At 44.6% G+C, this 10,951-nt stretch overlaps 1 protein-coding gene across 1 annotated transcript; it reads right to left on the reverse strand.

Moving 5' to 3' along the window:
- Positions 1-2,527: 2,527 nt before the first annotated feature.
- Positions 2,528-5,230, reverse strand: F5J12DRAFT_785986 (uncharacterized protein; the record flags this gene model as incomplete). Its single annotated transcript, XM_051743341.1, has 10 exons — positions 2,528-2,542; positions 2,638-2,834; positions 2,890-3,122; positions 3,459-3,494; positions 3,533-3,603; positions 3,712-3,855; positions 3,901-4,026; positions 4,114-4,214; positions 4,279-4,567; positions 4,781-5,230. The coding sequence occupies 10 exons, from the start codon at positions 5,228-5,230 to the stop codon at positions 2,528-2,530; spliced, it is 1,662 nt and encodes a 553-aa protein (XP_051595912.1).
- Positions 5,231-10,951: the final 5,721 nt, after the last annotated feature.

Raw genomic sequence — 10,951 nt, forward strand, 5'->3', positions numbered from 1 at the left:
GGTGTATTTCTGACACTGCATACCCATTACTACTGGCAGGTTGTGTACTAACCCTGTGTACATGTTTAATCAATCAACTAAGCATCTTTAGGTCATTCATTGGCTGCCATGATTAATTTTTAGTTGTCCTCCAATGTGATATTGCAGTTTTCTGGAATACTACATGTCAAATGAAAGGCCCATCAGCTATTACTGCAATTTAGATGTAGTGATGTAAGTGGCAGACATGGTGATGAGCACTATTACAATCAAATGAGGGTGACTGTAATGGCAAGGTTGATATTGAGAGTTCCTGGATTCTGGCAATGCTTTTGTTGCAGTAGGCAACCAAATGCAGTGTCAAGTTAGGTAGTCTATTGTGTTGTCTGATAAAGCCTCTGGTGTCCTCTGTGTGTTTAATGGGTTAGCTGGTGCAACATCACCAGGTGTGAAGCCATGCTGGTGTGTACTAGATATTTTCTCACTCTTATTACTAAATGGTATGCTAACAGAAGAATTTGTGTGGGCAGGTTCCCAAGTGCACAGCAGAAGATGATGCCATGGGGCTCCCTGCAAAATATGTAAGTGGCCAGCAATGTCAAGATTTGACCTTTCCTCATAGCATCTAGGAGGTGTCCCAAGATCGCCATCTATCACAAGTTCCAGATGAACTGCTGCTGGAAATTGTGGACCTGTTGGACACAGATTCACTTCAAAGGTTGTCCCAAGTATCCCAACAACTACAACACATTGCCAGTCATTGTTATCTTGTCTTGGTAGGCTTCAGGCTGCCAATTGCTGGTTGGCTGGATGTGAATGAGGTAGTTTGTGATGCCCTCCCTGTGTGGAGGCACATTGCATTTAAACCAGTGAAGACTTTGTGGTTCAGGTCTTTGCAAACATTAAGCAGATGGAAGCTAGGTGCAATGTGCACATTCTTTGACTCTCTCAAGGATATGCAAGCAGTCTGTCAAGTGCACTTGCACTTATATATTGACCCAATGGGCATGTCCCCTATATTTGGTTCTCTGCTAGCAAGCATAGGCTCCAGGTGCACTGAACTTCATGCAAGTAGCCACAGTGCTTCTGGTGGCTTGATCTGTATTCCTTGCATGACCCAATTGTTTCCAAGCACCTTGACATCTCTCAATATCTCATCACCTATGTTCTTTTTTCCACACTCTATCTGATTTACCCTCTCTGTGCTGAGATGTGCTCCACTGGCAATTTTACAGCTTAATAATACAGGCCTAAGTCCTTTACAGTGGGTGGTACCCCTTGGCGAGGTAAACCTACCTTCCCTCATTGAATTGGAGGTGGACCAAACTTGCCCATATCATGCCCTTGCTACCTGTCTAATCGCACATTGGGCTATCTCCAAGCTAACTATCTCCCATTGTGGCTTTCCTACCATGTCTGTGGAAGATATCACTCATCATTCTGTCCTTCACTCCTTTTGAAAGCTCACAGGACCCACTACCAGGATCCTCCCCCTTCTGAAGGTAATTACCCTTCCCAGTGACTTCCAATGCCTATACATTACATTTCATCCCTACCATCCTGAAAGAAATCAAAATGTCTTTTCCAACATTTTTTTGTGTGCAGAATACCTCCTGCATCTTTCCCTTCTTGAAATTTCAATGCCCATGATCACTTCTGCCGACAAGCTTGCAGCATTTGTCACATTCCCAATAAACAACAGGCACATAATCCCTGTGAGAGACCTCAATTTTAGGGGAATCCACCCAATCCTTAGTACTCCACTCCAGATGTCTTCAATGCAATTGTAAGTTCTTCTCTGCACTTACTTTGTTGCCTCTAACTGTTTTTCAGGGTCACTGCAGCCCTTGGCTTAGAGCATTTCCTAATGTTTGTGTGCTGCATAATTCATCAGGTAGACCCCTCCCTCTCAATAGATACAAGGCTATTTTCTGCCCCTTCACTCAACAAAATGTGGAGATCATGATTATTCCATACCAGTATTGATGATTTTACTTGAACATATGCCATCTACAATGGACATGTTGGAGCATATTGAGATCAAGTAGAGAATTACCTTGAATACCAGCAGTGCCCTCTGCAATCAATGTGAAGTTAACCACACTGACCACATCCACCCAGGACCTCACTTCACTCCCCTGCCACCCCTTCTGCTAACATGATATACATTAGCCCCCTAGTGCCCCTTCTGCTCCACTCTATACCAGGATGGTCTGAGATACTAATCCCTGTACTAATGCTGGAGCTCCTCTCTCCCAGGTATAGTACATACAGGATGTGATAAACTTGTAAAGATGCTTGTGTCAAAGGTAAATTATGTCGAAATATAAACATAGTCAAATTGATAACTATACAATGTGACTATATGAGAAGCACTGACAAAATGTCAGTAAATTGATTATGATTAGGCTGAAAGACCTACCTTGTGGCATCAATCAGTCATGCAGCAATGACCAGGCAAACATCACATAATGGAAGCTGAGTCCCATCCTCTAATACCACCCCTTTTGGGGATTTCTTAGTTTGACATTTATTGATGTAGTGAATTTCACCTTGGAGCATGCTGTTCAGTATTAGGCAGAACTGACCAGTACTTGTTGGGTTGGCAGGGGACAAGTTGCATGCCAGAATAGTGTGGTGTTCAATGATGGTGCTTACCATGCTTGAGGTCATGGTAACCAACACATGCCCAGGAGGTGCCACACCATGCTTCTCTGAAAAGAAATGATCTGGAATGGTGGTGCAAACCACCTGCTTGCCCAGGGTCCTGCAATTGTAGGCAAGCCCAACTCTCAAGCAGACATGCCACTTGCTGAAGTTACAAAAGTCATTGTCAAAGAGCCAGGACATGCATCCTAAACAGCAAAGTCAAGAGAATGTGTAGTGAGAGGAGGGAGAGAATTGACATACCATAGTCAATGGTTTGTTGCTCCTGCTCACTGTGATGTTGCAGATTGACATCATCAGGAGTGGTGACCCAGGGGTTGCTTGGACCTGGATCCACTGAGGGATTTTCACTCAGCAGTGGAGGCAGAGCGGTGCTGTGACATTGAGATTGAGTTATGAAACACCCCTGTTGCATATGGTTGAATGCTGCCAAGCATGAGGAACCTAGTGGTGTCCCATCAAGCAAGATGCCAAATCTAAAAAGGAAACATCAGTGCATTGAAGCAGTTTGTGGGGTTGCAGAGGGAAACCCAGTGAGGAATCTGTAGGGAACCTCAGTAGTCTGCCAAGCTACTTGTATTGAGTATAGTACCTGTAGGGAACTATACAAGTTAGTAAGGATATTCTATCTATGTAGAAGTGTACTCACTGTCAGTAGTCTGTCAAGCTACTGAGGGACTAGGTAAATTTTACTAGTGTATGGGTGCGCTCTAACAGCTTATGTAAGCGACACAATCACATGCCTAAGTCCAAGTAAGGACAGGGGTCATTTCACTCCAACATGCATGACCCCTAGCAATGAAGTGACTTACCTGGAGGTGACTGCAGTATTTTTGAATGTCATGGCACTGGAATGGATTTCAACTGTGCACAAATTTTGGCCTACTGATCACAGCATCCCACTGTATCCCTTATTTGGACCCAAGATGATCCATACTTCACATCCAATATGTCATTCTGCATAATGAAGGGAGTAGTCCCTTAATTTAGTGCAGAAGTTAATAGGGATGTTGTACTATGATGCCATTAGAGAGATGGGATGACAGGCAATGTAGAGCCACATACCCATGGACCATCTTCAGACTCCAGCGTAAGGGTTGCAGTGATCAGGTTGACACTGTGAACAACACCTTTGACATCTGCAGCAGGACCCCATATGACTTGTATTAGGTTGCCTTTAGAAACATCCCACCCCTTCTCCTTTGAGAACTGCAGTGTTGGTCAAGCTGTCACTTGGATGTTGTCCAAGCTGACAATGATCACCTCCTCATTGTCAGCCCCATTGCTGTCACTGTCCTTACCAGGAACATCTGGTACTTGAGCCTTGGACTTGCCTTTGTCCCCCTTGGCATCTTTGTCATTGAATGCCTTTTTGATGTGCTGCATGACCCATATTTGTCTGAGGCTGCAGGAGAAGTATTGCACTCAGCCTGCAAGGCCCCTGTAGGGTCTGCTAATGATACATACTGTGTCCCCAGGCTCTATGAAGTGCTCTTCAACTGGGGGATGGTGTTGCAGTTGATTGTGGGGGTCTTGGTTGGGATAGCTCAGCAGCACTCTGTGTGATGCTAGGAAGATTGTAGGGATGTCCATCTATGAGCAAGTGTTAGCAAAGGATTTTACTCCAAATACCCTGACTTGCCTGTTGTCTGCTGTTTCCCCACAAAAGAGTCATGTCCTCAATCACATCAACACTGAGTACCATGCCCTCAAAACCATGATGAGGGCCAGCAATGATGTCTACTGAATCACCACTGCAAAACTTGCATTTGAAGTCATGAATTGAAATCTCCAGAGATGTAGGCAATTCCAGAGTAGGATTATCCAAATGAACAGTCACTGATTCACCTTGGACATCCATCACAGTGTAGGCTACCTTGTTGACAAACTCCCCAGCCTGAATCTTGCCATGATCTCCTACCTGCCACCTTTGAGCAGAGAAATGAGTCAAGGTATGTGCAACCAAATTGGGATCCATGTCTGACACAATGAACCATGCAATTTGCTCAGGAGTAGGCAGGCTCACTGGCTCAACATTACACCTCTGAAAACACCTGTGAGGAGGGCTGCAGTGGTACTGAGACCAGAGGCAGTGGGCAATAGTATGCCCCTCCAGACTCAGGGTAAGGATTACCTCCAGGCCATGTTGGTGGGCCAGGTCCATGTCAAAAAGCTCCTGGCAGGCCACAGAGTTCTCACCACCAGAGATGTAGGGCAAATTCCAAGGAATAACAAGAAGGTACACCAAGTTGCCTTTGATGCACTTTACATAGGCAATTTCATTCTTGAGGCCACTTGTTAACAAGCAAACCCAAGAGTGAACAGGTATGTTGCTTGGCTGTACAAAGGGTTCCATTTCTTCCATTGGTACTGGCATGATCTGTGAGACAAGGTTGGTGTGCAAAGGGGGAAGCCTGAGTTGGACATCTTGCATGCTGGGAGCTTCCACATAAATGTGGAAAGGGACCAAATGGAAAGTCTTGCATTTCAGGCCTTCCAGATTGAAGTGCTGGAGGACAAATCCTGCAGAATGAGCTAATGGAGACCAGGTGAGTTCCCAAGCAAGGGAGTGGAGAGGAGACATGTGTAGAAATATCTGTAGGCTACTACAGGATGTCAGTATAGTAGAATAGTTGTAATATGAATGGACTTACCCTTGGTAGTGAACAAACTACTGAGGGAATACTAGTAGAAAATACTACAAGAATGTGCGCTATTTCAGCTTATGTAAGCAGCCAAAACATCGCACAGTGGTCAAGTACCACAGGGGCACTTCATGTCCCAACAACACAATGTACCAGAGGGCAGCATGACCTTGAATACTCTTGGCTGAGTCTGATTTGTACCCACCTCCATACAATCTTCAACATTGCAAACTGGGCCCTGCTGATGTGCCTTTGCCCTTGACCCTTCTGCACTCCCCTCACCACTGTAGTGATGAAAAAGGCTTTCAAGCTGTTGAGTTAAATTTGCACACCCTGACAGAGTGTCAAGTCCAGGCCTACTCCGACCAACTCTGATGCTGGATGAGGCCTGGGGGGAGGTTTGGAAGCAAGTCCAACAGAAAGAACTGAACTCCAACTGGCAAAGTGTTGGCAGGAACAAAGTCCACTGAGATGAAGGCAGAGTGGAGTGAGGGTGTTGGGTTTAGCTCATGCACTACCCCATTGCACAATCTCAGCCCTTGTATTTCAGAGGAAGAGTACAGATGGACACATAGTGTAGTCACATTTAGTCACAACACATGGGCAGCCTGTGTGCCAAAACACCAACACTTATATAGACCCCGAGACAGGCCTGCCTAAATAGATTAGCCAGTACACATGGACAGGCCTGAGGGACTAAAGTGAGAGCAACATATGTATGGGCCTGTAAGTGCATTACCACAACATATGGGAGGGCCCATGGTGGGTAAGGATGTTGAAACATTTAGACAGGCCTGTGACCAATTAAGTATACTGAGTTGCTGTAAGACATGGACAGGCCTGTCCTGGTAGGTTACACCCCTGTTGCAACATCAAGGCAGGCCTGCCTATCATAACATGGAGAGGGTCACAACATAAGGATGGGCCTGTCTATGATTAGAATACAAAGTTGGCAACATGTGGACAGGCCTGGGAGTAATATCATTTATGGTGTTGCAACATCTAGACAGGCCCATTCATAATAAGCTGTACCCCTGTCGCAACATAAAGACAGGCCTGTTGACAGTAAGATGTACTGCTGTTGAAACATAAAGACAGGCCCATCACTAGTATCATTTAGTAGAGTCACAACATAAGGTCAGGCCTGTCAGTAGTATTATGCAACATATGGACAGGCCCATCAGTAATCTCATGTATAGCATCACAACACATGGATGGGCCCTTCAGTAGTATTATTTATATTGTCACAACATATGGGTGGGCCCAGCCCCAGTAAGATGCACCCTGTCAAAACATAAAGACAGGCCCATCACTAATATCATCTAATAGAGTCACAACATATGGACAGGCCCTTCAGTATATTATTTATATTGTCACAGCATATGGATGGGCCCATCCACAGTGAGATGTACCTCTGATGAAACATAAAGACAGGCCCATCAGTAATCTCATGTATAGCATCACAACATATGGACAGGCCCTTCAGTAATATTATTTATATTGTCACAACATAAAGATGGTGTGGGACACTACCTCCAGGTAGCATGCAAATAAGGGGGAAAGCTGTAGGGTAATCCCTAGACTTGACCCAAGGGGTGCAGAGTAGGAAGGAGATGTAGAATATGGTGGTAGAGTCAATTGAGGAGTCAAATGTGGGGCATGGAATTTAATTCTGCAGAGATGGAGGTAGGAATAGACTTGCTTTTGAAATTCTGGGTGATGATCTTGACCTGACAAAGTAACTCTGAGATGAATTAAGCACATGGGAGGGGAAATGAGACACAGTAGATGCAAGGACACAAAGACACAGAAGACACAATAGACACAAGGACTCAGATATGAAGCAGACACAGTAGATGCAAGACTCTTTGAACTTTTTAGACCTGCATATGACACAGATGGTGAGTCCTAGAAAAATGATGATTCTTTTACATCACTGAGGTGGAATTATATAGTACATGGATAGTAAGGTACTGATTGGAGAATTGTGGGGCAGGTAAAGCAAAATTCTGAAAAACAAAAGGGACAATGTGTCAGATGTCAAGACCATACAGCAACATGTAAAAACTAACTGTAAAGTAATAACTGAGAAAGACCAACAGGAAAGATGGATATCTTCAAACAGGATGAGTGTACACTGTACCATGGAGTGGAATGCAAAGGGTAGAGGCTGTAGATGCAAAAGGGGTTCTCACATTGCAGAGAAAGGTTCACAGGAAAGGAATGAGAGGGGTAACCAGAGTTTTTACTGATGATCTACATGGTTTCCCAGCTACATGGCAAGGCAAAGGTTGAAGCAACATGACTGCAGAATTCTGGATAGACATATGTCAGGTTGATGTTGACATGGAATTCTGGGATGATGACTGGTGTGTGTTATTGATGGACAGGGGAGCTCTGAAGGTTCAACAGGCAAGGCAGCACATGAGGCAGATGTAATAATTCTGAAGATGACAGGCATGGTTGGTAACAGCAGGATTTTGGTGTTAGCATCCCTGTTTTGGCCTCAGGGAGTATACTGCTCCCTACAACAGGCCCATCAGTAATCTCATATAGCATCACAACATATGGGTGGGCCTGGCCCCAGTAAGATGCACCCTGTCAAAACATAAAGACAGGCCCATCAGTAATGTTGTTTAATAGCATCACAACATAAGGATGGGCCCTTCAGTAGTATTGTTTATATTGTTGCAACATATGGATGGGCCTGTCAGTAATATCATCTAATAGCATCACAACACAAGGACAGGCCCTTCAGTAGTATCATGTATATCATCACAACAAATGGACAGGCCCATCTAGCAAGATGCACCCCAGTTGCGACATAAGGACGAGTCCATGTATGGTATTCTTAGGCAGCAGAAAGGGAGATCCAAGCTATCTACATAAGGACAGTCCATGTAAGGCATTCTCAGGCAGCAGAAAGGGAGATCAAAGGGATCTACATAAGGATGGGCCCATCCATGGTATTCTCAGGCAGCAGATAAGGGAAAACAAAAACCAGTGTTACAACATAAGATGGGCTGATCCATCCATCACAGGATTACAAACCCTTGGCACTGCATGAGACAGGCCCAGGAAGACAAGAAATGAAGAAAGTGGAACCTCTCGCACTATAGAGTATCTGAATTTCCCACTATAAATTGTGTTTCACATTGGATGATTTGCCTATTTAGTTGGAATCTCAGGTGCTGGTCTATGTAGCTGCAAGCCAGGCTCCACCATTGGAGCAGATGGGAAACACACAAAACAAACAGCAATGCTATTCCAGAACAACACATCATATTTTTATCTGAGCCTCTGCTTCATATATGCATTCAGGATTATTGACTTGTACCAGTATTGCCATCATGTTGTGGGAATCATTCATAGGCAGGATAAAACATGCAACATCCATGTATCTCATCATCCATCTTTAACCTCTGACTCTTCCACTCTCCAATCACCATCACCACTCTCACTGTCAAACTACTCCATTGTCTCATCATCAGAAACATGTCATCGTCATCATCTTGCAAGCTCTTCAAGAAATTGCCTGAGCTCGATGCTGCAGCCAACTGCATCCTTCAAATTTACTTCAAGGATATTGTGGAAAGCAGCAAGCTGGGAAAGGCAGACAAGATTGTGAAGTGGAGAGGTGCCATCAAGGTGATAAATGATGAACTAGTACATCATAGCATCATCACATTTTTTTCACTAACTGATGCATTCAGGATGCTGTATGTGACCTCATCACTAGGACAGATGAGATTCCAATGACCCTCATCAGTGTCAACATGTTCTTAAAGTGGCATGAAGACCTTGGCTCAATTGAGCACCCATGGCCTGAGTGGAAGACTGCCCTATCCCCTTCCAAAACCAATGTCACCAACCACAAGTGGCTCAACATCATCAAGCATCAATACAACTACCACTGGTTGGGCCCCCCTATGCCCTGCATGGTGCCAAGACCAACACCACCTGCTCAAGAGACTGAAATGCCTATGAGCGACAAAGGAAATGGAAAGTGACTGAAGCAGAGGTGGAGCAAATGATAGTGGATAGCTCACACAGGATGGAGGTGGATGATGAGGGTGAAGATGAGGTGCCAGAGAAGGAAGACGATGAGGAAGAACCAGTGTGAGGCAGGCAGAAGTGCAAAGCTGCCACAAAAATGATGTCCCATCAATCCAGACATTGATCCCACTCTAGGAAGGCAACAGTGGAAACCAATGATGACAAAGACAATCCCACTCAAGGCCAATCGAAACACAAGCCTCATCCACTGTCAGATGGACTATATGGTCACACTGCCATAGCTGCCAGAAGGATGCCTTCCCCTGACCCCCATTCCTGCAAGTTGTGCCACAGACACAAGGCCCAATACCACAAGAACCCTGGGAAGTCCTGCTTCCCATGTGATGGTTGCAAAATTCAATGTAGCCATGCCAAAGGTGGGATTGCCACTCCAACTTGACAGAATCCATTGCAAGCCAGGGGAAAAAAGCAAGCTTGAAGTCTGTCCCTGATGATGGAGGCCCAAGAATCCCAAAGCCCAAAGGAACATCCCCAAAAGTGACATCTTTTGATGGCTTCCAAAGCCATCAATGCCAGGGTTGGGCCCTCCAACCAGGTAGAGACAATTCCCAAGGGATCTTCACTCAGTATGTTCACAATTTCATGTATTTATGCTGACTCAAATTTTATTTAGAGATTCATATTCCTGCATTCAAACACAGTGATTCCCATCCAATCCCAGCCACTGTATGAGTGGATTCGATTGTCAAGGCTGGCCCATCCATTGTGCAGGAGGTAGAGGGATCTATGGCAGCAGGTATGTCTAATCACTCTACATTTATGCTAATTATTGCAGTTAACCCTTGTATTCAAAGCAGACACCCACCCATTGACAACAGCAGCACCCGTCCAACTCACAACTGCTGCAACTCCCAGTGCACTGTCACCCATCTGTGCCCCAATTGCTGAGGTGTCACAAATGTCCAACACAATCAAAGAGTGAATTGAAGATTTGGAACATCGACTCTGCAATGCTGAGGCCCACCACCAATACTACAAGGATCAAATGTATGATTTCCAAATACAACAGGACAAAACCATGCAGATGCTGGACAGGATGGCTTGCAAGCTGGAGGCTCTGCATATTTGGGTATATGGACAAGCATTGGGTGATGATCTCATTGATCTCTTAGGGCCTCTGGCAGATGAGACAAGGACAGATAGGACAGCAGGGTGAATGAGGCCATCTATCATTTTACTCCTCCACAGTACATACAATGTCATTTTATATTTCCATTTTAATTGACCACTCATGCCGCATCATATATTCAACCTTTATTTAAGAGTGAGAAAAAGACAATAATGGCTAGACAGCCAACAGAATTGCAACGGATAATCCCATTCTACTAAAACAACTGCTAATGTATCCCAATAGGTGGAAGCTTAGTGAATGCATGCCTTTGTGATGTAGAATAGTTAACTTGAAACTTAAAAAATGAGATAGCAGGATGGTCTCATTCTGCTAAAACTGGAGCTGATGGAACCTGATAGATGGAACCTTTGCAAATGAATGGACTGTGCAATATGTGATAGCAAGCTGCCATTCAACACAAATGCAATTAATAGTCTGATTTGGCCAACACATCTGAGTCTGCTAATACAGC

This window comes from Pisolithus orientalis (genome assembly GCF_024613125.1).
Source record: "Pisolithus orientalis strain OTSU chromosome Unknown F5J12scaffold_46, whole genome shotgun sequence".
Classification (NCBI taxonomy): Eukaryota; Fungi; Basidiomycota; class Agaricomycetes; order Boletales; family Pisolithaceae; genus Pisolithus; species Pisolithus orientalis.